A 27810-nucleotide genomic window follows, 5' to 3' on the forward strand; every position below is an offset into this window, starting at 1 on the left:
TTTCTCTTCTCTTGTTTTTCCTTTTCTTTTTCTCTTCTCTTGTTTTTCCTTTTCTTTTTCTCTTCTCTTGTTTTTCCTTTTCTTTTTCTCTTCTCTTGTTTTTCCTTTTCTTTTTCTCTTCTCTTGTTTTTCCTTTTCTTCTCTTGTTTTTCCTTCTCTTGTTTTTCCTTCTCTTCTCTTTGTTTCCCTTTTCTTTTCTCTTTTTTTTTTTTTTACCTTTCTTTCTATTTTCTTTCATTCTTTTTCCTTTTTTCTTTCTTTTTCTTTTCCTATTTTCTTTGTTTTTTTTTTTCCCTCATTGTCTTTTCAGGAATTTTTTTTTCTACCTTAAAAAATTTATTGCTTCTTTTATCCAACGTTGATAATTGATGCATACTAGAAAAATAGGATCTTTTGGATTATGCTCAAACATTTGCAAATAGCATTAGAAAAATGTTCATATAAACTGATATAACATTTAATATTCAGTTTAACTTGACATTTTATTTTATGTTCTTTTTTTTTTTAAACAAGGACTGTATTTAAATTGCTGGCATCACCAAGTGAACCCCTTCGGATCCAAGCACTGAAATTATTAGGATTTTTCCTTATGAGAAGTACACATAAGTAAGTATCATTTACAATATTTGATTAAAGAATTTCTATTTTCTCTTTATTTGTAACTAGCGGGGGTACCCGACATTGCCCAGATGTGGACCGGTTTTATGGTAAAGGTATTGATCAATATCAATGGAGCCCTAAAAAAATGTTTCAAACAAATTAACAAACCTCCTAGAATACCCGTGCGAGCGGAAAAAAAAAAAGAGTAGTAAGCAGGCCAACAGGCTCAAACCTGTAATCTTAAGAGGAAAAGAAAGTGGGGAAAAAAAAGTGAACAGTTTAATTGGCACGCCTATCGTAATATACATCATTGCCGCTGTTCAAATTAAGCTTAGTCATTGCAAGGCGTATGGTGACTTTGCAAAAATGCAGACGAAAAAAGTGACCCCTCCTTGTAAAAAACAGCCCAGTTGATGGTGAAAGAATTAATGTTTTTGGCCAATTTTTGGATATTTGTCTGAGATTTCAAACGATATCAATTTTGACAGTGTTGGTCACGTGTGTCGAAAGTTTTAGCGAGATATACAAAAATACACACTAACAGACATTTGAGATTTATATTATAGAAGATTATCTTTCAGACTGATTTCTTCATCTCAATTTTTGGTGCTCGTGCAGTATAATGGCATTTCAAAAAAAAATATAATTTAGGTAAAAATATTATTACGTACTTACGTATGATGTTAAAATTAGTAAAAATTCTAAAAATTATTGCTCCAGGTTTTTGGCAATTCATAAGTCTTGCCTTTCTTATTTTATCCTTTACTTCTCATATTCCATGAGTGATATTTTTGACAAAGGGTGCTGTTTTCTGGGTTGGCTGTTTTCAGCAGTAGTTTGTAGAGATTTTCAATCCTCTCATTGTATTCATCATGATTCAATGGCTTATATATCTATGTCATTAACATATAACCACAAGTGCATTTTAGGCCATTTGGCAAGTGGCGAATCATTAGTTTTAAAAAAGTAGAGGAAACCAATTAAAAAAATTATGAATAGTAATTAAAAATTACTCATTGATAAATATTTGATTTTCAGAAAATTTGCTGTTAAAATTATTTTAAAATGTATACTGTCCCTTGCATTCTATACTACAAACTACTTAAGTGTTGGAAATCTAAGCTGTGTATACAGATATTATTTTGACAAAAGCATGCACATGCAAGAACAATAAAATAATTATCAAATGTACCAAAAGATCAGTTAAATAAAAATTTTAAACCTGACACAGACACCAGCATGAAGAAGTAACAAATTTGATCAATTGTCAAAATTAAAAGTATGATGTTTGAAAGGTCATCTTTGGCAAAAAGTTACACAGGTGTAATTAAAGTCAGATCAATCCAGTTAAAAGACAATGGTCAAATAAAACGCCCTTGGGGTGTGATTATAGTGACAATACCATCTCAAAAGGGGAACTTCAGATGCTTATATAATAACAACCAAGAAGGCTATCATTGTTGGTTGACAATCTGGGTCTGAGAAAAGTCAACCTGTTGAATTCCTGTGCATGCTAAAAACCAACTGTCACCGAGAATAATGATATATTGTTATATTTTTTATATATCAGTGTGTGTTCATTCTTTTAAACATAGCAGAAATACAACACATGGAGGAAGAATCATGGTTTTCTGGGTTTGCTGTTGTTTGAAGTGGGTGGTACATGGAGCTTTTCAATCTTCATAGTATTATTAACCACTCAATGGCCAATCCATCCACCTAATTAACCCTTTATCCATAAGTGGATTTCAGACCTTAATAATTGTTGAATCATTTTAAAAAAGAAGAGAAAACTACTCTGAAAATTATAGATAGTAATGGAAATTACTCATCCCTCAAAAATCAATCTCTGGTTCTTGTCCCAAATTCCTTCTATATTAAAAAAAAATATAGATAAAAATCTGTATGATGCATGTACCCATGATGAAGCAAAAATATCATAATCCAAAAATCACAAATTAATCAAGTAGTTTTATTTTTAATTAAGAAAATAAAATTTTATGACAATGTGAGGAGTGACTGTTCTGCGTGCCAATTTAAAATCATTGAAAAAAAAAAACAAAGGGAATATAAATCAACAATAATTTAGACTTGCTGGATTTATGTTGTAATGCCTACGAATTTCCATTAATTATTTAAAAATGATTTTCTTTATAAAAATAAAACTACTTGATCAATTTATGTAATTTTTAAAATATATTTTCGTTTTTTGACATGTATGTACATCATACAGATTTTTTATATGGGGAAATTCTAGACAAGGATCCCATCTCCTATTTCTCTTGAATGAACAAATCTATTAGTTTCTATTACTAAAAGAATTATCAGATTGGATAGAATATGTAATCAATAAAATCGATTGGAATTCCTTATTTTTACCACACAGACTGAAAACAGAATCAAATGTCAATTTGTTAAATTTAGTCCCTTTGGACAAGGCATAAAGGTATCTTCTCCTTATATTTTATTCATAAATGAAGAGTTTGATTGCAAAATCTGATAAATGTCATTTAAAAATTTTTTAAGTTAAATCTACTATGCTGTTTATGCTTCAACACTCTACCACATACCATAATCATTCTTTACAAATATTTGCTTTCAAAAGTAAATTTTATTGCAAAACGTGGTAAGCACTATATTGAATTTTTTGCTAAATCCATGAAATACTATCCTTTTTTTTTATTTAGCTCTTTACATCAAGTGGCTTATGCCTTGTCTGGGGCGATTTCCATAAAAAAAGTTGTAACATATTAGGTTTTAACCGTTTATATTAATATAAAAAATAAACGTTTAAAAGTTTTTCAAACAAGCGGTTTATTTACAACTAGCAGGACCCATGTACTGGTGTTGCCCGGTGGAAGTATGCCCACACCATCTGTAAAAAAATAAAAAAAACAACAACAAAAAACAATTTAACTACGGTTGTTAGTGGGAGCCATATAGTAAAATAGCAGGCACTTGTGCCCATGGGCAAAATGAATGTACCGTGCCAAAGTAAGAATGTTCGTATCTCTGAACCCATTCTAGTATTTGTTTATGTGTGGTGATTATTCTGTGCTTTCACCTAACGTGTCAACATTGTGTCACAAGGAAAAGAAACAACAAAATGCACTACTGTGGACCTGAATATTATTTCCCATAGCCTTTAAAAGTGTAAACATGTTGACCCTAATTGGGTTGCCATACTCTACATATATAAGAAGCTAAATCTTTCAGAAAAAAGGCCAAATTGATAACCATAGCCAGATTTTCACAAACAAAAAAAGCCAAATTAGAAAAAAAAATGGTGTGTGTGTAAATTTATAAATATTTATGCATTTTACACATCATTATAGTTATATTTTGTGTGCTTGTGTAGATTGGTAATGTTTTAAACGCACTTCATATATATTTATATATTGGAGAGTTTCGCTTCCAAATGATCGCATATTTTTTATTACAATTTGTTCTGAAAAAAAAATTGCGTAATTTTAGTAAAAAGAATATGTTGCGGAAATAAAATAGTTGGCAAAAGATAAGTTTTATTTTGTTCAATAAACTTCCATATTTTTTTGCTTCAGTGTAATAAAAAAAAAAAACACAAATTATTGGTAGCTAGCCTTTGTAATTTAGTCCATTTAATTTAATAATATGTTGGAAGTAAATTGTTAATCAAAAATAAGTTTGTTTTATTTCATTCAGTAAACTTCGGTGATTTTTTTTTTTTTTTTTTCAATAATTAAAAACGCAAATATTTGGGAGCTAACCTCATCAAGTTAGTTCAAAGTTAATTACACATCATGTGCTTGTGTAGATGTGTGATGTTTTAAACAGATACATTTCATATATATATATATATAAGTGTTGGGACAATTAATTCGAATCGGGGAATCGGAAAAATTGGAACTTTGGGGAGTATTGGAATTGGGAAAATTTGAGTCTCATTTTCGATTCCAAAACGATTCTTTTATTTCTTTTCCTGGAAATTTATAAAGAAACAAACAGATGTTTTTATTTATTTATCAGAAGAATATTTATTCATAACATGAAAGTAAGGGATGAAGAACCAGGATTTCTGGGTTCAATTTAATTATTTTATTGGTAAATTATGGCAAACAAAGTAAATCAAGAGTTCACTTACTTTTATTGCCTGAGGAAACCATTTGAAATACTAACACTTATTTTAGCGTCTAGGTGATAAAAGACAATACCTTACCCTTCAGAGTTCACAGTTAAAGTTATGGTCTCCAGTTGTCTGGAATGGTCACCTTTGAAATAATCCTATGTTTTATTGCATTTATTTATTTATTTATTTATTTTGCTACAAGTGAAAATCACATAAAAATCTCATGAGTGAGATACAAAAGGTAAAAAAAGTATGAACATTAGAGATTTATCAAATTAAAGAAAAAAAAGAAATTATATATACATTTTAAATCATCCTGTCAATGAGATTCTTTGTTTACGTTACACTGAAAAAGAAAACAAATAATTATTGTAGAATTTAGAGTGAATTGCATTGCACATAAAAATTTAGCCTAAAATGGCCCTCTTTTCCGGTCCATTCTAACATTTAGGGCAGTTAACCAAATTTATCATTACTTTGGCTTGAACTTTGCGCTTATTTTGGTATTATATGTTTTTTTTTTTTTGTTTTTTTTATGGATATTTTTTGTTTGGCACTGTTTTTTGGGGGGAGTGGTAGGAGTTATTTATTAGTTATAATAAATTTCGTTTGGAGTCTTCTCCCCCTCCTCCTCCTCCTCATTATCATCATCATTATTATTATTTGCATCTCGTTTTTTACAGCAAAGCAAATCAGTTTAATAAACCATCAAATTTTTATAATCAAAATAAAACTTGAACTTCATTCATAGGGAATGAAATCGGTAATTTGATCGGAATCAGAATCGGGGGGGGGGGGTAATTGTCCCATCACTAATATATATATATATATATATTGAAAAGTTTAGCTTCCAAATAATTGTGCTTATTTTTTTTTTTCACAATTCATTCCGGAAATAAAAATAGTTGGCAAAAAAAAAGTTTTTATTATTATTTATTATTATTATTATCCTTTTTTTTTTTGTATAATAATTTTAAAAATGCAAATATTTGGGAACTAACCTCTTCAAATTCAGGAAATTTAATAATATAAATATTAAAATAAGTAAATAAATTAGTTTTATTTCATTCAATAAACTTCTGAATATTTTTTTCGGCATAATAATAATAAAAAACACAAATATTTGGGAGGTAACGTCTTCAATTTAGTCCAGAGTTAGTTAAACATAATTATGTATATATATAATATATATATATAAAATAAGTCTGTTTTATTTTGTTTAATAAACTTCCTTAATTTTTTTTCGGGATAATAAAAAAAAACGCAAATATTAGTGAGCAAATCCCTTCAATTTAGTCTAGAGTTAATTACACGTCATTATACTTATATTTTTTGTGCTTGTGTAGATGTGTGATGTTTTAAACAGACACAGTTCATATATATATATATATATATATATATATTGAAGAGTTTAGGTTCCAAATAATTGTTTGTTTTTTACGATTTTTTTCAAAATAATAATATGGAATTTTATTTGAATAAATATGCCCGTGGAAATTAAATAGTTGGCAAAAATGAGTTCATTTTATTGCGTTCAATAAACTTCCGTATTTTTTACCTTTTTTTAAGTTGCATGGAAAAGAAGTAATAATTTACAAATAAACTTCAGTATTTTTTAATTTGTTAATTTTTTTTGTTTATTTTTGTTTTGAGGAGCTAAACTCTTCAATATATAAATATATATGAATTGCATCAGCTTGAAACATCACCGATGGTATGGAAAGTCGATCGTAAGGGCTCGTCAATTTATTTGTTATTTTGACAAAGACGTTTTAATACATCTCACAGTGATGCCATATTTTAATGTGAGTAAGCGTTTGTTTAATAAGCAAAGAATTGGATTCCAGAATATGATAATTTTCAGAGCTCATTGAGAATGGATGGACTTTGGTGAGGAAGCGTTTATTATTTATGAATCAGAAGAAGGAAAGATTATGTAATAGGCAGTTATGGTCAGTGTAATAGCAGAAGCTGTGGAACGTGTAGAATTTGTTCTAGTGACAATTGGTAGTAGTGTTAATTGTGTGGCATTAGATTAAAAGAATATCTGATAACACTTAGAATGGAAACATTGTCTGCAAAAACATTACTTTTCTTTTAATTTTCGAAATTAAAATATAGATATGATATTTACATGGTCGTACTTTCACATTATATTTTCTGATACTTCTGCATATGTCTACACTTTCTCATGATAATTATCTTTTTCTTTTTTTGTCAATATGTTACATTAATTTAAGTAGAAACAATTTATATAGATATAATGGATGTATCTGCTTTTGCAAAAAAAAAATATGCTTTCAGTTAAAATACACAGTAAAATTCAATTTTATTTTAATTTTCATCTTTTTACAATCAAATTTTTACATATTAATTTTTGAAAAAAGAAAAAGTGGGTTTTGTCCAACAATATTTGTACTATAAAAAAATGATTTTCTCAATTTCAAGAAATTGGATTCATCACATTTTATATATAAACTCTTCATATATTCAAGCAATAAGAAATTTGGCTGAGCATAACACTTTGTTGCATTTTTACAAAACATCTGATGAGCTCCTGATTTGGCTGAATGACTATTAAATTAGGTATGTCTAGTCAGTTGTATACTTTCCAGGAGAAAATATATCATGAATTCACGTTATATAATTTATATTTTTAAGCCATTATCCTTCAAATAATTATTAAATTGCGTACGTCTGATCAGTTATGTACATTTCAGGAGAAAATATGATGCCATGAATCCCCAAAATCTTTTTTCTTTGATTGGAGAAAGATTGATGCTGAATATGCAGTCAATTTCAGTTGGAACTTATAACGTATTATTTGAGGTAAGCGCATACATTTTTTTTTTTTTGTGTGAATGAAGAGATTAAAACCTATGTTTCTGGGATTTTGAGATGAGGATTGGTAATTTGTACTTTTTAAATTATTTGAATTACTATTTTCATCTTCTTCGGTGTTATTTTCACATTTTGCTTGGCGTAACCTCCGACCTTCTTCAAGTGTATCTTGTGGATCTCAGGAAGCTTTCTGTCATACTCTGGAGTTTTCACAGAATCGCAAGGACCTATGGCGTAGTGGAGAAAGTACAGTAAAATTCAGTTGTAAGTTACACTCTTCTGAAGGTTGAAAATTCAATCTTCAGTGCAGAAGACATTAAAAATGCAATTGTGAATTAATTAGGACTTTTACGCAGTCATGGCTGATGGAATGAGAGCATGCTACTTCTGTGGATTAAATAAAGGGTTCTGTTCAAAATTCTGTGTAGATTCCCAAGTTTGACAGAAATATTTCTGAGTTTGACAAGATACACCTACAGGAAGTTCAAGGTTATATTGACCAAAACATTGCAAAAATAACACTCAGGTTGAGAACAATATTGTGAGTAAACGATGCTAGTCAATAAATTAAGAATAACAATTTTTCAAAAAGAAAATGGCCACAATATGTTAAAAAGTTGATGTACACATTTACTTTATCATCCTATTTTATACAGAACATTTACAGATCAAAATAGCAACTTGTATGTGAAGTAAAAGAAATCATGTGGTTTCATAGCAGTTCCAATGAATTATAAATAGTAAAATTAAAATATTAATTTCTAAAAAATTATTACAAATAAAAACATTAAGAAGATCATCGGAATTTGGGTTTGATTTTTAAATATTAAAGAATACAAAATTTTTTCTTCAAAATTTAAATTTTATTATGAAAGGTTTTGTGCCATTTATTAGAAAAAGCACTGAAGAAAATTGATATAAATTGCCTGAATTTTTATCATCTAAAATTGTTTGTGAATTTATACAACACATTTTACACCCAAATTTTTTTTGTTGAAGTGATTCTTCAGACTTATTAATTGCATATCAAATTTTCAGATTATATGAAAAAAAACTACACTATCATAACGAAATTCGAAATTTTTTATATTGAATTTCAAAGCACACTAATACTCTCTGCTTAATTGTCATACTGCAGTAATGAATATATCCAAAAATTAAGAAAAAATGATAAAATAAAAATAAAAAATTATTAAAGAAAACATTTTTTGATGAAAATTAGTGAAAATAAAATGTTTGATCACTAGAGTTTGAATTCTCTAGTGTTTTTTTTTGTTTTTAGCCAAACAAGGGAGGTATATAGTGTGTAACTATTACCAATTTTTTTAATAAATTATGTGTTAATCATAAATGACTTGTTTTTAGCATAACTGAATTACTTCCCTTGTTATGTCATGTGTTCACAAAAAAATAAGGCAAGGGTTTTTACGATAAAGATCAAAAACTTGTTTTTTTTTAAATAATGTGATAATATTTAAGTACTTCTGACATACTAATTTGAGCTCACCTAATTATTTTATTTATTTTTATTATTATTTATTGTTTGTGGGAGAATTAGTATTATTCATGTAATAGTGTGATAGGCTCTGTAGGTCTAGTCTCTATGGAGTTGGCTGCATTGTATATGTTGGTGATGCCTGGCCCTCAGACCCCTTTTTCTAGCTAAGGTCTGAGGATGACCTGTTCTGAGGTGTGTGTGGTGTTGGGATACTGCTGCTGAGCGGTTCCTTTGTGATGTACTTACTTCAGATGCATGTGGTTGGTCATATCTGCGCTCAACTATCGAGCTTCTTTTAGCTGGTCTGATGAATTGTCTATTTCTTCAGTGCCACTTTGAGACTCAATTATCTATGATCTTGGTGCTGCAGCAGGATGCTGAATGATTCAGGGTTCACACAGCTTTGTTTTCTTATGCTGAACATAAATGTTATGCCCCACATGTAGAGATGAGTGTTGTCTGTTATGCTGCTTGTCATAGCAGTTCTTTGATTCGTCCTTGTATTGCTGTAGTGCTGTTCTTGTCTGCTCATCACCAAGTTGCTGCTTGGATACTAGTGGTGTCCATATTTGAACAATTCTGCTGAAGATTTGATGTTTGCAAACATGGATGTGGCTCTATATTGCTAGGTAACTGTCTTGTCTAGTTTCTTGTGCCTTTAGTAGTGTTTTCTTGCATATTCCGACCAACCTCTCAGCAAATCCATTAGATTTCGGGTAGTGTGTAGATGATGTCTTGTGCAGAAAGCTGTATGATTTGAAAAAAAAAACATACATTCCTTGCTTGTGAACTGCCGGCCATTGTCTGAATATAAAATTTCTGGTACACATTGCTCCTCAAATATTGCCTTTATATTTTTGATGACAGCTTCTGTTGAGAGGACGTTGTATGATCAACTTCGATTGTACTGGTCCGCTACAAGTAGATATTCCTTCCCAGCCATAGAAAACAAATCTGTGCTGATATATTGCCAAGGGTAGTTAGGGTATTCATGCTGGTGCATCTTCGGCAGAGATACCTGCCTGATATTTTTGGCAGGTGTGACAATTAAGTACTCTTATCTTTAATGTCTTTATTCATCCCTACCCAATATATAACTGATCAGGCTCTTAGTCTAGTTTTCTCAACTTCTTGATTTATAGGGAAGCTGGTATTATGATTTTATTGCTCTTTAGCAAAATACCATCTTGAACCCCAATCTAATCTCTAAAGTTCCGAAATGGTAAGAGGCAGCTTGGACAGTCAGTTCGATTTGTAGGCCAGCCAGACATTACCATATTTGCAAATTCTTTTAGTAATGGGTTTTGCAATGTCTCAACCCTGATGTTCTCTATTCTGATTGGTGAAAAATTAAAGTAGTTCACCATACTGTGGACGTTAATGTCAATTCCTTCAATGTGCTTGCTAGGCCTAGGTGATACTCGTGATAGGTTCAATCTTGGCATAGGAATGGGCTTTGCATTTTTTGTGATGTTTTGTCATCGTTTGTTTGCACCTGATGATTTTTTGAACTGTCTGTATCGACTGACTTCACAGCTAAGTTTAGGTTCACTAGCCCTAACTCCCGTGATGTCTGTAGTCCTATCAATATGGGCCTTTTTGAATTCATAACATGGAATGTTGCACCAATAAATTTGTTGCGGAATCTTACCCCCAACCGGCATGTTCCTCCCTGGTCAATCAATTAAGGTAGTTCACCATAATGTGGATGTTAAGGTCAATTCCTTCAATGTCTTCCAAATGCGATTAACTGCTTTGAGTGGTACTTCATGTAGTAGTTTTTTGTATATTTCTTTGGGTAAAAGGTTGCTCATAGCACCTGCATCGACCTTCACGTTGATGTCTATTTGCCCCTGCCTATTGCCAATTTTAAATTTAACATATACCTCGGTAGTGGATGATGGCAACTGCTGAATGGAGTAGAAATAAATGTCTTCTCTTGAACCACTAATGTTGCTTTCACCTTGTGTCGCCATATGAATTCACCTGTTTTTATGCCACTGTGGTTGTGTTGTTCTTTTCTGTACTTGTTTTTTATCTTCCATCTTGGAGTGGCAAATGTTGGCAAAGTGTCCTTTTGTTACATAGCATGTATGATTTTCGTTTTGCTAAGCACTATCCTCGAGGATGTCCTTTGCCACAATATCCACACTGTGTTGACTTTTTATGATTCCTTGCCTGAATTGCATGTGTATTGCTCTCTTCCACTGAGGTGCAGATTGCTTCAACTTGCAAGTTGCCTCCTTTGTCTTTTTATGATTCCTTGCCTGAATTGCATGTGTATTGCTCTCTTCCACTGAGGTGCAGATTGCTTCAACTTGCAAGTTGCCTCCTTTGTCTTTTTATGATTCCTTGCCTGAATTGCATCTGTATTGCTCTCTTCCACTGAGGTGCAGATTGCTTCAACTTGCAAGTTGCCTCCTTTGTCTTTTTATTATTCCTTGCCTGAATTGCATGTGTATTGCTCTCTTCCACTGAGGTGCAGATTGCTTCAACTTGAAAGTTGCCTCCTTTGTCTTTTTATTATTCCTTGCCTGAATTGCATCTGTATTGCTCTCTTCCACTGAGGTGCAGATCGCTTCAACTTGCAAGTTGCCTCCTTTGTCTTTTTATTATTCCTTGCCTGAATTGCATGTGTATTGCTCTCTTCCACTGAGGTGCAGATTGCTTCAACTTGAAAGTTGCCTCCTTTGTCTTTTTATTATTCCTTGCCTGAATTGCATCTGTATTGCTCTCTTCCACTGAGGTGCAGATCGCTTCAACTTGCAAGTTGCCTCCTTTGTCTCTGCTATACACAGCATTCTCAGATCATTACCTTCTTCTGCGTTGACTTTAGATAAATTTCGAATATGAAGGGATCGAGTACAAGGGTATCCACCACTTTTTAATCGTATTCACACTGTTTGGCTATTCAACGAAACCATTTCTTTGAAAAAAAAAGAGTGTGCTGATTCATCCAAATTTTGTTTGCATTGCAGCAATTTGTGTCTTGCCACATGAAAATTCGACCTAGAGTTTGCATACTATCTAAAGCATTTAATGTAGTTTTTTGACTTCATACGGAAAGACAAAAGTGTCACTTATTTCTTATCCTTCAACACCAGCCCATAACAAAAGATATCCAACCATGATATCGTTGTTAACATTGTGCATTGGACCTTCAAAATGAAGCCTGACTTGCCGAATAAATGTGCCCATTGCTTTGGCCAAGTTTGCACTGGACTAATCTATTGTTGTTGGTGGAACTTGGGATGCAGCTGATGTGCTAAATAATATACCTTTTGTGTTTAACGGCTGGTTGTTTTTTTTGTTTTTTTTTTAACTTGTTTTTTTGTTTAACTTGTTTTTTTTTTGTTGCTTTTTTTTGTTGTTTTTTTGTTGTTTTTTGTTTTTGTTTTTTTTTGTTTTTTTTGTTGTTTTTTTGTTGTTTTGTTTTCTTTTTAACGTTTTTTTGTTGTTTTTTAACTTGTTTTTTTTTTTTTTTTTTTTTTAACTTGTATGGAAAAACAAATGTCACTGCTTATTCATTATTTCCAATTTGATTCGTTTTGGCAAAAAAAAATGTTCTGGTAATCCGACTCTTGACACCATGTCATGTTAGGGAGTTAATCCGATTGGATGGCTGTGATAAAGAATGGATAAGAAAGGAACGAGAGCTAAAGAATACAGGTATTATTTACAAAAGATGCCATGACAGTCACTTGTACAAGGGAAGTAACTCTTTCTAACTCCTGATTTGTCCAAGAGTCTTAACTAATACAACATACTGATTCATCAATGTATCGAAATTTGTACCAGATTTAAACCAATCAAAAAGAATTGCCGCTGGGAGCCATTGACTATATATGCGGGAACCCAAACTCTGTCTCTAATAGGTAGTGAAAGATTGAACTTGCCATAGGCACTATTGTCAGTCATATACTATGACAAACATTTTGTGGGCAAACAAATTCTGGACATGGCTTCTTCGCTGCTGACATTTCAGCTAAAACACAAGTCACAATTCTGGACATAGCAACAGCTTATACATACTCATAAACTCACTCACACACAAGTTCACACATATATACGGACAAACTTTCTTCATCTAAACCATTTGAACCCTTAACTCTTTTCTTTACAGAATCCTGTGTCCATATTATGCTCTGTAAAAAAAAAAATAAAGAAAAGTGATGTGGTTGACCATAGTCAAAGGTGACCCGAAAGTTCCCTTTTTATTAGCTACTACACAAAAAATGGTCACTCTTTTCCCAAGATTACTCCACTTACCCTTGGTCGTCACCATATAATACTGAGTGTTTAGTAAGAGAACATCAAGTACCATTTTTTAAAAGTCTTTTGTATGCCTCTATTGAGAATTGAACTTCAGTCTATTCGCCCATTTGTGAACCCTCTAACCATTCTGCTTAAAGCGTTGGTTGTACCCTCTAACAAACTTTAAAATAGTCCAAAGAAACTGAAATCTTAGGAATATTTATTAATTGATGTCTCATATTAATGGTTAAAATTTCATTAAAATTAGGGATATCTAAATATTCAACATAAGTTCCAACCTGCTCATCTTGTAAGAAACTAAATAAAAATAAATATAATTCACATTATCCACCCTTAATCCTTAGCAGCTATTTATTCATTAGTTTCAAAATTGTCCAAACACAAACATACGCGCAGATTGTCATATAATGACTATATCTTTCTGACTGACGTTGAAAACATTTCATGAAATAAATGTTTAAAATTCAACAACATCTCTCACGGTTAATGGTAGCCAAATGGATATGGTTCTTGCTAATCAAGCCAGAGATGGCTTCTGTTGCCGGGTTCAAATCTATCGACTGATGTTAGTCGTGACACCCTACACTGAAGATTCCCAAAAGGATGAAACACTAGTGTCTGTAGGTATTTAATAATTATTATAGTAAATAATTATATAAAATGTATATATGTATGATAGAATGAAAAAAAATATAAACTTAAAAAAGTTTTTTTTTATATAGTTTTAAAGGTTAAACAATTTCCAAGACTATATATATATATATATATATATATATATATATATAAATACTAGACATTTTAGTTTTTAAAAACTGGCAAAAATTATAGTCCGTTGACTTCTAACAAATGTGTTACACCAAATTGATAGTTGAATATGGTTAAATTTGTACTTGTTTTTCTATTAAATATTAATCGCTATTATTCTCTATTAATCCCTAACTTTGCATTGCACGAATACCAAAATACTTAGCTCTCTGCACCTTATCATAACAAAGGTCCATACAAAATTTCAGTTAGATCGGCTTAGCAATTTCTAAGAAAAACGTATCTAATGGACGCATTAAGGAGAAATATAATATAGATATGTACATACCAAACTTAATTTCAGAGCTTTTCTTTTTTAAATATTTTCTTTTCCAGATTTTAACAGAAAGGCTTACATTGGAATATTGTTGGGAGAAGCATCAAGAACCGGAATCTTTTTACAAACTTGAAAATCCTGGTCAGTATAAGCATCTTTATATAAATCAGCTGCTTATTTTTCTTTTTCTTTTTAATTTACTTATCATTTTGTTCTAGCTAGGAATGGGGTGTCCTACCGGATGCAAGGCATTTCATCCATTTTAACCAAGAGATATTTTTAAGATGCTAATCGCTCCCTTTAAGTGCAATTGTTTACATTTCTCTAGCATTTGGTGAACTGGGTATATTCGACAGGCAGTTTTTAAAATTCTTTTTATGAGTCCAATTTATCATATAATTACTGGAATGATAGAGATCTTCCTAAGATTCCAGTTTCTTTTCTTGTCATACATAAGACCTTATTTCATTAACTTTCCCCTCTCAGCTCTTTTTAATCCAGCATCATTGGGGACACTAACTTCTGCTAAAGTTGCTTCTTTCTCCTTGTTTCATATCACTATGTCGTTTTTAATAGCTCCATTTTTATGTACATAGCTGTAGGAATTGCATAGTCATAATGGATGGTGTATGACTTATTTCCAACTGTTCTTTCTGGTAAATTTGATATTCAACTTTTTACAGATCGACCACTGGAGATATTTAAACAGAGATATTTAATATAGTCAGTATGGTTCAGGACGACTACGCCGGCACCTTTATCAAGTCTGGAAAGATAAATATCTTTATTTTTCTTTAAATTAAAAACAGTAGAAAAATGGGATTTTTTCCAGACAAAATTCCTCGAGTTGATTGATAAATTGTTATAAGAATGTGCAATACTAGACACATTAGCTTTCATAGCTAAAAAAGTATCAGAGGAAAGAGGGGAGGGGTGATGTTTTAACCGAGAAAAACAAATTTCAAATTCAGTGAGAACCTCAATATCACTAATGCATTTAGGAGGAACACAACCATTTAAACCTTTAGAGAGAACAACTTTCTCAAAATCAGAAAGGACCATGCTGGAGAAATTGAAAATGTGTTTATCAAGGTTAGTGTTGTCGGAGCCAAATCTATTCTTAATTAGAAACGACAAATGTTTGTTGAATTTCCGAGTAGATAATTTTGTATTTACCTTTTCATGATTGGTGAGAAAACAAGAAAAACAGAAGAAATCAAAGAAGGACAAAAAACTGTAGGCAGAGTGCGACAAGACAAAAAGTATTTGAGTTGACGTAAAAATATTTTTATATCAAGATATATATTTTTATATGTGTGTGTGTGTTTCTGTATATGAGATTTGTCTGAAAAGTAACATGTAAAATGGTGTGTGTGATATGTGAGCTATGGGAGAAAGAGGGATTAGCATGATATCTTGAAAGTATCTGAGAGTAATATTAGCTTTCAGCTTATGTTTGCACCTGCTTCATTCTGTTCTATTTGAAGTTCTTTATAAGATGCAGAACATATCTGTGATTTTATTTTATTCAAGGAGTTTTCAGATTGACCAAAAGTCGAATTTTTTATTTTTTTCCAGTCAGCTGAAGAAGCTAGAGGAAGATAGAAAATCTTAAAATAATTGAGAAGACATCTTAGGTTTTGTTCTCCTAGACATGCTAATCAAAAAATACACACATAAAAATTCAAACACTCATGCAGAGAATGGACAGATATAGTAAATTAATTTGGCACTTACATATATAGAAACCCTTATCCTCGAGTAGTCTCCGGGCCTTGATAAGTGGTGTTGCCTATGTAAAATATATATATATATATATATATATAAATATTTCGGTGAAAAAATATGGTAGTTAACAAGAAAACTTTGCTCTGCAACCTCTCTCTTGCAGATGTTATGCTGCTAGTCTGTCTTTTTTATAAATACTATTATGTAATGATGAGAAGATTGCAATATTTTTCCTGATCCCGATACAATTACTGATTCCGATTCTTTATAAATGTCTAAATATTTAACTATAAAATGGTTATTTTGTCTTGATTATCATAAAAAATATATGTTAAATGTGTATATATTTTCATAAACATAAAAACACACTTGTGAGGGGTATGATCTATAGATTTTAGTTTTACTGGAAGTTCAAATCAATAAATATTTATTATTTTATTATTACCAACAGTGGAAGATTTTGTTTTAAGCAAAATCAAATTTAAAAAAATGATAATTAAAGGAATCGTTTTTTGCATCAGAAAATAGGCATGATTATTTTCTGATTCCGATGCCCCAAAAAGTTCCGATTTTTCTGATTCCAAATAATCTTCCCAACACTATTTTTTTTTTTCAGAGTTGTCTGATCTATTCCATGTTTCCTTTGTTCCAGCTTGTTTGACTCATTGATCTAGTGGTCTCCATCAATTTGTTGTTTTGATACCCCATTATAATACTGCTTCCTATTCCAGTACCTTTACAAACAAACAAACCAGAACTGTACTTAGCTTATTTGTATACTCTAGAGAACTTTGCCACATTCTTGAAAACAAAATTCTGCCACTTATCACAGTCTTAAGCCAGTTTTTCAACTGTTACGAGCGGCATGCCAGTTTCAATTCTTATCGTCGTCGATGCTGGGCCATTGCCTTAATAATCTTCCTTGAATGAAATCTTCTTGACATGATTTATTTTCATAGTTGGAGACTGACAGCTGCAAGACAAGTCCAAATTATGTTAATTTCTCTTTCTGAATAACACTGTTGATGAATCTGGCAATTTGTTTTTTAGTCGGATTCACCCCAAGCAAATCATATTGCAATTTGGGACCATGTTTAGAGGCAATTTAAAGTACAGTCAGTGAAGTAGGTAACTGGGAAAAATTTCAAAGTCTAGCAGTGTGAGAAAAGGAGTACATCGAAGGAGTACAAATCCTATGCATTTATCAGAGTACATGCCATTAAAATACTTGTAAAACAGGCAAAGGGGTGCAACGTTGCAGCAATAGGATGAGGGTAGAGCTTAGTTGAAAGTGCAGGACCTATTAGATTGAAGACTCTTTTTTGGACTCTTTCCAAGAGGGAGGGACTAATGGTAGATGCATCAGCCCAGATGTAGCAACAATACTGTATGAGCGAATGTTAATTTTGTATGTTATGCTGTTTGGATGTAGGTCCATCAAAGACAACCTAGATTTTCCTCTTGTCTAAATAATTATATTTAGCATTCATCCAGTAATACCATATGATTTAATTTTCATTAGAAGTCCTTCATGCCAGACTTTGTAAAAGGTTTTGTATATATCAAAAGCTACAGCCTTAGCTTCCCCCATCTTATCCAGTGCATGATATATGAAGTCAGAGATGACCATTAAAATATCTGCAATAGGATTGGATTGCCTAAATCTATAATGTCTGTCAGAGAGATTAGCTTTTGCGAGTTAATGGAGTAGTGCTTGATTGATTAACGACTTAAAGATTTTAGCAAATATGGGAATGGGACTTATAAGGGAGAGTTAATTCTTTCACCAGAATTCTTATACACTGCTACCACTGCTGGTAGTTTTCTAGTTATATCCATTACTGAATCTAAAGTTATTCAAAGGAGTTGTTCAACATTTTGTTTCAAAGATATTGAGCTTACTGCAACTTTATATAAATAATAAACAGTAAGGAGGATGATTTATTATATCTCATTTCTTTTTTCAGCCATTTTAAAGGTTGTTGCCACAATGATACGTCAGTCAAAACAAACCCCACAATTGATGGAAGTAAAGAAAATGTTCCTGTCTGACTTGACCATTATGTGCAATAATAATAAAGAAAACAGAAGGTAATGCTTTTATATTTTATTTGTTTTTTTTTCTTTACTAATGAGTCATCATTAAATGCCACTAATGAATCTGAGTAGGCTTTGCACCCTTACATTGGTGGTCTGGTTGGTGCTTTCCCTCGTCCGTCCTTTGATCTTCCTTAGTCCTTTATGACCATTTTGTGTATGTGTATGCGTTTTTAAGGGTGAAGAGTTAGTTATAGTATTTCTTTGTGGTTTCAGTTCCCTCAGATTTTCTGTATTTTTTTTTTTTAATTGATATTTCAACTTGTGTATGGTTGATTAACATTCACAATTTATATAAGTCGGTTTCTGCATTCAAGGATTTTTAAAATTTTGGCTTTTTTCATTATTGCTACCCATTATATTTCAATCTCCTCTTTGATTCTAGTTTCTTCCAGTTTTTATATATGCATTCTGGTTTTAATAATTCAGAATCCTACCTGATAGACCAACATGGCATAGTTCTTTCAGTTTGCTATTTTTCTTAGGGTTGTTTTCAGTGTTTCTTCATTATTTTAAGATTGTTTTTTCTTCAATTTCCTGAAGCTTCTGACTTCTCCTGCAGAGAGTAAAAGTCCCTCAATGGGTCCATCTGTTAACTGTGGGTGGCAATCCGTAATGCCTAAGGATGGGATCCTGGTGGTTAAGCAGATCATGTTCAAGATCTTATTAGGACATGAGATGCAACATGCCACCTTGACTCTTACTTGGGCTAAGACACAGTTGGATAGGCCCAATCCAATCAATCGGTTAGTCATGAATAGCCCTAAATCAGACAAATGCAACAAAAAAATACACTCATACTTCCCATGTTAGACAATAAACTGATTAGTGAGCGGTGGCTGAAGGATCAATCAACTTGCAGAAGAATGAATAAGATATAGCTGGAAAAATAACATCTTTTCTAGAAATGAGACTATTAGAAAAGATGAAGGAAACATGAGTGCTTGAGTCCATCAGCAGGATGAGTATACGTCTCCTGTATCTTTGTTGTGCTCGGCCGAATGAGTCCCCCCAACAATTCCCACATAGAGCTCCGAGGCAGGTGGGGTGCAGGAGAAATGAAAAATCTAAAATATGTAAATGTCAAATAAAAAAGCCTCAAAAAAAGAAACCACTGAAGTTTCAGATAAATCAAGTTCAGATCCAGAAACAAAATTCTAAAACCAAATCAAAATCTTCCTTATTTTATAATTATAAAAGCAACCGAAGAAGTAGAAAACCAAAAACATATAATAGAAATCTTCAAATTGACACTTTCAAAACAACCAAAAAGTAAAAATCTACCATCACAAAATGCTGAATACCAGTAAAGAGGTGATCAGGAGTTCAGAATTATTCCTGTGCTTCTTGGAAGAAATCAAAACTAACTTGAGAAACCAAAATGTTATTGATGTAAAAAGAATTCAAATTAAAAAAAAATATATAATGAAACTATCAATACAAACTCCTACATCTTAACTTTTAATACCCATCAAATTGCAAGTAACATCAAAATAAGGTATGAAAAAATAAACACTGAACTAAACATACTAAACCCCCTCAGATGCTATACTGCCAAAGGTACAGACATCATTGAGACTGGTGGACATGCTCTTCAGTATGCATGAGGTGGAGAGAAAATGAGACCCATACAGATTGCAAAAAAGAGGCAAAATGTACTAAGTGGCAAAAAGACCATAGTGCAAACTTAAAAGAATGTGACAAATGAAAGAAAGAGAAAGAAATTACTAAAATATACCAAAAATATAATCTTCCAAGAAGTTCGTAACCTAGCTGAAAATACAAGATACTCTGAAAAAAAAAACCATGCAAGACTAATCAAACAACAAAAGCAAATCCATTAAACATTAAACCTGAAGATATTATGAAATTACTCAATGAAATAAGGGAACTAGTGAAAGTGTTTAAAAAAACTATAAAACAAATTAACATTGAAAATAAAGAGTAAAAACCTTAATATACCCAGCAAAAATCGGCTCCAAATGCATCTAAAAATTTATATTTTATGTACACCAAAGAAAGTCGATATGCTGGTTAAGCAATGAAAGAAAGAAACAAACAAAAAAACTGAAGCTTTCTCACGTTTTCATTTATTCAGAATTTTTATTGTAGACTGTTGTTTTTCCCATATATTGCCCCAAAAGTGTTTTGTTTCTGTTGGAGATTGGTTATTCTGTTATTTTCCTCAAGTTTTTATTGTTTGTTAAAGGTCCTATTTTGTTTGTACTATTGATAATTTGTATATATCATCTTCCTGTCTTTTGCTGCTATTTATTTTTCAGTTCTTGTTTTTTGCATAGTCTTTCATAGTTTGTATGATTCCTATGTTCAAGGATTTTGCTTAAAATTTTAGCTCTTTTCATTACTATTCATTGTTGTCTTAGTCTTCCATTTAAGTCCAACTTCCAGTTGTTTCCCCAGGTTTTTCATTACTATTCCTAGTGCTCCTATGATTATTGTTATTATATTGACTTTCTCTGTTTCACATTTATTTCAGTTCTATAGCGATTTCCATGTTTTTCATGCTTTGTTTTTTCTGCCTCCTTGCTTGAATGAGTTTATCTTAAGTGTAAAGCTATTCTTGTAATAAAAAAATGTAGTTGTCTCCAGTAAAAATTTAAAAAAATGGCAGCTTCAATCCAGTGAGATTCTTTTCAAGGTAAAGAATTAATCCAGTCAGGATCAGCAGAGTGCTGTCCCCATCTTGTGTCAAGAGGAAAAGCTACAGTTGAAAAATTCAAAATGATTTTTAGATAGTAATTCTGGCATTTGATTGTTTTTTTTCTTATTACTTATTACCCGTGGCTTGTAAATATAAAAGCCCCAATTTTTTGTGGTCTTACCTGGCACAACTTTAATGGGTTATAATCACACCAATTAAGGATACATTCTTGACATAGTCCAACAGAGACTTGACCATCTTTAAGTAGGGGATGATTTAGCATCTGTTGGGGAGAGGTGTGATTTTTGGTAGTCATAAGAGGTCTACATTCTCCTCTTGCTTTTGAGTCAAACAACAAAAGCAAATCCATTAAATATCAAACCTGAAAATATTATGAAATTACTCAATGAAATAAGAGAACTAATGGAAGTTTCTTGCTTATAGCTTGAGGCTCTCCTAGCGGGGGGCTGCCCGGGAAGCTTTTAAAACTCCAGAATGTCCCTATTTTAGGGGCACTCACTTGACTCTGTCCACTTTTTCACCTTGTGTTACATCTTCCTCTGGTGGGAAAGAAGTGAATATCTATCCTTTCAGTATTCTGAAAATATTGCAACAGCTTAACTTAATTATAGTGCTAAAAAAGCTTCAACTGTAGAAATTTTATTTTCCACCTTCTGTCTCCTTCTCTCTCCCTTCCCTTCTTTACCCCCCCCCCCTTTCTTGGAATATCTTGTGGTGCTACTGCTTGCTATATCACGTGTTGAATGCGTGCCTTTCGATTGATAAAAGGAGATGTTTGCGTCATTTTGTTGGAAGTTTTGAACACAAGAAAGAAGTCGGCTCGCTATCCTGCGTCAAGAGAAAAAAACAATAAAAATTGCAAGTTTAAACAAGAGAAACCAGTGGTATGGTTTCTTTTTCTTCAGTTGAGATTCGTCAAGGAAGATGCCACAGAATTAGTCAGAAAAAACTGTTTAAAAAATCAGAGTTGTAAACGAAATTACAACGACCTCTTCACCGAGGAAGAAAGAACTATTTTAAGGCCTAGAATTGGTCTTGTAAAAAAAGAATACTAACTCCAGTGAGGCGTAAGAATTCACGTCAAAAGGAACCAAGAAATCTTCTATAGAAATACATTACATCACAGAAGGTTTGGATTATTTTCTTGGATTACAGAACCAAGAGGATTGAAATTTAACATTTAAGTTAATGGCGCAAGGGAAATAATTTACATATACCCTCTTTTAAAAAGATTAAGTGTTGACGTGTTTTATTTAAGTTCTTTGGCACACAGTAAGCCCTTACTACACCTATAATCTTACCCCTACTATCCCTTACAATATTGTTAATGGAGTTCTTTGAGAACCACCAGAGGGAATAACTTGGCAGACACTGTTATTGGTGAACATAGAACTGAATATACCTGTCTTTCCCTATTTACCTTCCATGTATTAAAAAAAAAAGAAAAAGAGTTTATCGTAGTATTCTTTCGTTTTTTTCTTCTTGTTGTGCAATGGGATAACCTTCATTGGACGTCATGATAAAATTCCCGTTCCAACCAGAACTAGCTCCCATACTTATAAAATTGTTTAAGTATTGTCTTCAGGAGAATTGCTTCCCAACACCCTGGAAAATCTCGTTAGTATGCCCTGTATTTAAGAATTCAGGTGATCCGTCATCTCCCTCTCAGTACAGACCAATAAGTCTCCTGTGTGTAATGAGTAAGTTGCTGGAATCTGTGTTAGAGAAGTAGTCTACCACCTCAGCAGAAATAATCTTCTTAGTGACACACAATATGGTTTCCGTTCTGCTTGATCTACAGCAGATGTGCTTACAGTTATATCTCATAGGATTAGTGAATCTTTTGACGGAGGCTTCATTTCTAGGGCAGTTGCTCTTGACATATCAAAGGTCTTTGATAGAGTATAGCATAAAGGTCTGTTTCACAAGATCTACAGTTATGATATAGCTGGTAATGTCTTCTCAATTATTAAATCATTTTTGTCTGATAGGTTCATAAGAGTAGCGGTTAATGGTCAGAAATCAGAAGCTCAGAGTATTAATACTGGAGTCCCTCAGGAGTCCATCCTGGACCCAACACTCTTCCTAATCTACATCAATGATCTTCTAAATCACATCCTTAGATCATTCATAAATATTTATGCTGACGACACTACCATCTATGGCAGTACATCAAAGACCATTAATGACCAAGCTCTTTCTAATTTTCCCTCCTCTGATCTTGAGCATGTGGTATGAGGAAAGAACTGGCTGGTTACTTTTAATGCATCTAAAACAAAACTACTGTCTTTACATCATCAATGTTCTTATCCCCATCTGGCATCAATTGAAATGAATGACTCTCATTTTGAGGAGGCTCCATGTTTTGACAAGCTCCTGGGCTTGACCGTTACTCCTGATCTTAAATGGAACACGTACATCAAATCTGTTGCCAAGGCCACTAGAAAAATGGTGGGATCCTTCTATCGATCCAGTAGATATTTCACTGCTGATGCAATTCTCTATCTATATAAGAGCCAGGTACATTCAAAGATGGAGTACTGTTGCCACATCTGGGCAGGAGTTGCTAGAAAGGACTTATCTTGCCTTGATAGAGTTCAAAATAGACCGTAGCCTTGTGAGGGGGGGGGTCCTTTTCTCTTCTCTGCAACCTCTTTCTCACAGAAGAGATGTTGTGAGTTTGTCTCTGCTTTAGCGGTATTTTCATGGCAGGTTCTCGGCTGAGCTTCATTCTATGGTCCCCCCTCGCCAAATTTTCACAAGAAACACTCATCTAGCTGAAAACACTATTAATAATTTCCCCCACTCTTTATTTGTGCCTAAATCTAATCGTAGATTCTATGAACAAAGTTTCTTTCTTAAAACTGCACACCTGTGTAACTCTCTTTCGTTTACCTGCTTTCCAGCTGACTATAATATGGTCGTCTTCAAGTCCAACATAAACAAGTTCTTGATGAGACGTTCCTCTTAAGTAATCCAATTTACCAAATTTCCACTACCAGCAATTATTGCGACTTTTCCTATTGACCACTGTACGCTTATTAACCTTTATCCTCGAGTGGCCTCCGGGCCTTAATAAGTGGGGACTCCTTTGTAAAAAAAAAAAAAAAGAAATAAAAATAAAAAAAAGCAACTGTTTGTACATCCATATCCCAGGGAATTTTGTGGGTTTTTTTTTTTGTATGTTAAAAATACAGTTTTTGCATAATTCTAAAAAACTTCATTTAAAACTTAATCATTTTATTATTATTATTATTATTATTATTATTATTATTATTATTATTCATTCACTAGTTTTCACACAGGTCAACATCAATGCTTTCTTTTTGAAAACAACCTGTTGTTTCCCCTGGAATCTGAGTGACAACAAGTTTCCCCAGATTTCTAGTATTCTTCACCTCTTTCGATAACATTTGCAAATTAATTTGCATCATCACAACTGATTTCTTAATGGTAGTGATGATTGGTTTTTATTGGAATTTGGGTGGCAAGAAGCCTTCTGCAGGTCCAAGTCTTCATTGAGCTCATTCAGTGGAGGCCTGGTTAGTGTTTTTATTTTTTTGTCTTTCCATCCTCCTTGGCTCTCCTTGTGTAGTAAGTTGATGCTGTTAGTTTTTTGGAGAGGAGGGTAACTTATAATTATACAATTTCTAATTATTATTAGCAAATATATGCACATTATCAACATAAACATCTAAAAGAAATATATTTTTACTTTAATGTAATTTGAAAACTAATAATTATTCTTACAAACGACAGATTTATTTTAATAAAACTCAATTTTTAGTTGCATAATATTTAAAATGTATATAAACTTATGATGAGATCAATAAAGTTAAATATTTAAATCAAATCTATATGAATATATAACTCCAATACTATTTTTTTATAACTACACTGGTACATAAAATATTTAAATTATAAAATGCTTATTATTATACTTAAATTAATATATTAACTTATTTGAAAAAAGCATAATTAGTTTTTTTTTTTTTATTAGAAGTTGTTCATTTACAACATAAGACTGAGAAAGGCCACAGAATGAGTTATAAATCTCATTTACAGATTTAACATTGATTAGCAGAATTTAATTTATTTTATTTTTTGGTCATTTACAACTTGCCTATTGCCTCTGTAATCGTTTTGCATCTATTCGCTAAAATGTCTATGTGGCCTCATCTGAGGAAGTTCATATGATTATTAACAAGTTTTAAATGCTCTTGAGGTGGGGGTAAATTTCGTTGGCGCCAGATGTACATTTCGATGTTTATCATCGGCTTCCTCTTAAATAATTAAAGTTTTATGGCACCTTTGTGAGCCAAAGGAAATCCTCAGACTCCCCAAACCTAATATAATTTGTTGTTAGTTTTGAATGTAAGCATATTATTCTATATAATTATAGAGGTTACTTTCCTATTCAATATCACAGATTTTTAAAAGATTTTCACACCTATTTGATAAATGACCATATGGCGTCTATTAGAGACTTGGAACTTTAATATCAAAGATTAAACATGCTTGGATTTTTTTTCTGGTGCTGGTCATTTATAACTCCCCTATTGACTTTTCTTTTATGATAAGAACGATGTTGGTAAGATATTTTATAACATTTGGTTTTCTAATATTTTCAAATTAATCTTACAAAATAATGTTTTCAAACTCCTATTTTATATTAGGTTATTTAATTGATTACTTTAACAAACTGCTCTCATTATAAGAACAGAAATAGCAAAGCAATTAGCTAAGATAAAACTTAATTCTACTTTCTTATTTCGCTTTAAATTGCTCCCTTCCCTCTTCTCTTTCTCTCTGTTCTTCTTTTGCTTTCAGTCTGGCTTAAACGTCTTTGACATGCAAACTTATGAAATTCATTTGCCTGCGGTCTCATTTAACTGCTTATCTTAAACAAAATAATGTGGTACTAAAGGGTCCAATTCGAAATTCTGTATCGGTTTCCGAGTTCAACAGAGATTAAAAAAGATACATCTGAATAAATTCAAAAGTTACATCGTGGGAAATGATGTAAAAATAACAATTGAAATGAGAATATGTTTCTGAAGTTTTGAGTTGATAATTGATAATTTTGTATTATTCGGATTATTCGGACTACTGTTCTCATCTTGAGTGTTATTTTCACATTCTTTTGGTCAATGTAACCTCTGACCTTTTTTCAGGTGTATTTTATTGAACGAGAAAATCTTTCTGTCAAATCGGGAATCGACACAGAATTTCAAACAGAACCCTTTATTTAACCCACAAGGGTAATATGCTCTCATTCTGCCAGTTATGACTGGGTAGAAGTCTTAAGTAATTCGCAGTTGTATTCTTACTGCTACTCACACTGAGGATTGAACCTTCAACCTCCAGAAGAGTATAACCTATAACTAAATTTTATCAAGTACTTTATCCACTACACTATGGACCCTTGTAATACACCTGAAGAAGGTTGGAAGTTACATCATCTGAAACAGTGTGACAATAACATCCAAGATGAGATCAGTAGTCTGAATTATCCAAATAATCAATCTTTATCTCAAAAACTGCAAAACATAAATAAAATATGTATGTATAAATTTATTTTTTGATAAATTCTTTTCATATGTTATAATTTGGATGCATGTTTATTCCAGGACTCTCCTTCAGATGTCTGTATGGCAAGAATGGTTATTCACAATGGCCTACATTTACCCGAGAAGTTTTGAAGAGCAGAAGATAACGGACATGGTTATGTCCCTTTTCAGGATGTTACTTCATCATGCAATAAAATTTGAATATGGTGGCTGGAGAGTTTGGGTTGACACACTTGCTATCCTACATTCAAAGGTAATGATTTAAACAATTAAAAAAATGTGAGGTGCTTCTACATTATTAGGACGAGATTTTTTAGTCGATAAATGGAGTTTTCAGATAAAAAACAATGGTTTCAACTGATTTTTTTGTCAATTCTAATAAGTTACAATGGTAACTTTCAAATTATGCAGTCAGAATTACCTGAATATTACTGAATTATTAAAAACAGAACTTTAATCGTGGTAGTAGGTTAAAAATTGCCGCCATCTTTGTTTAATTCAAACGGAAAATGATCTTTCTGTTGAACTCTCCTGTGTTTACGATTGTTTTCATTGAATTCTATTTTTTAATTCTTTAATAAATAATTTTCTACCTTATCGATTTTCGTAATTTTTGGATATAATCATCTTAAAAATATGAAGAATATGTAGATACCATTGTTTTCATGTGAAATTCAGTTTTATGATTTCCGAAATTTTGTCCCAATTCTGTAGAAGCGCCAAAAATGATTGCTATACATATATTGGTAAGAATCTGCAAAAGAATAATTGTTTGCTTTTGTATACAATCACCTCGATGCACCTTTTTGTGCACTGCAGTTTCATATATATATCTCTCTGATAGTTAGAAGAGTATTTTTTTTTATCTCAGTTCACGTGTACAGATGTATCAGATACGAATACACATCAGATTATCAATGAAACATTAAGATCTTTTTTATTTTCAAACTCTTTTTCATCTTAAACAAGACATAATGCTACTTGGAATGTAAGAGGGCACTATTTGGGATTGTGTCTAACAGGGGACTGTGGGGAGTTGAGCAGTGAGATGTCTGTTCACATTATATTTAAACTTTTACAGGTTAGTACAGTCAGGGAAACAGGAAACGGAGGGAATTCCAAAGGTTAGCAGTTAGAGGAAAGAAATTATTAGATTAAAAGGCTTTCCGGTATTATACAGCAAATCTATTGATTATTATCTAATATATATATATCCTACCCTCTGATGAGAAGGAAAGTATTTATTCGAAACTCCGCGGTTATAATGTCGTTCTATAGTTACATAAGATATTGCCTAATAGTGTACATATAATAAATTTGTATGTGGCCTCT

The 27810-nt window shown here is 32.0% G+C and overlaps 1 protein-coding gene across 8 annotated transcripts in view; it reads left to right on the forward strand.

Moving 5' to 3' along the window:
* The window catches only part of LOC145268225 (neurobeachin-like), a 607546-nt gene that overhangs the window by 291340 nt on the left and 288396 nt on the right, over positions 1–27810 (forward strand). For 6 of the 8 annotated variants that reach the window (XM_080123535.1, XM_080123532.1, XM_080123534.1 and 3 more), the window contains exons 19-23: positions 514–606; positions 7411–7534; positions 14460–14541; positions 18096–18219; positions 26539–26731. In XM_080123535.1, the coding sequence (XP_079979661.1) occupies positions 514–606; positions 7411–7534; positions 14460–14541; positions 18096–18219; positions 26539–26731 (616 nt within the window). The remainder of the gene's footprint in view (positions 1–513; positions 607–7410; positions 7535–14459; positions 14542–18095; positions 18220–26538; positions 26732–27810) is intronic. The other 2 variants (XM_080123533.1, XM_080123540.1) reach the window with 1 other exon arrangement.

The sequence above is a fragment of the Euprymna scolopes genome, chromosome 43 (assembly GCF_053919585.1).
Source record: "Euprymna scolopes isolate OS-2025 chromosome 43, ASM5391958v1, whole genome shotgun sequence".
Lineage (NCBI taxonomy): Eukaryota > Metazoa > Mollusca > Cephalopoda > Sepiida > Sepiolidae > Euprymna > Euprymna scolopes.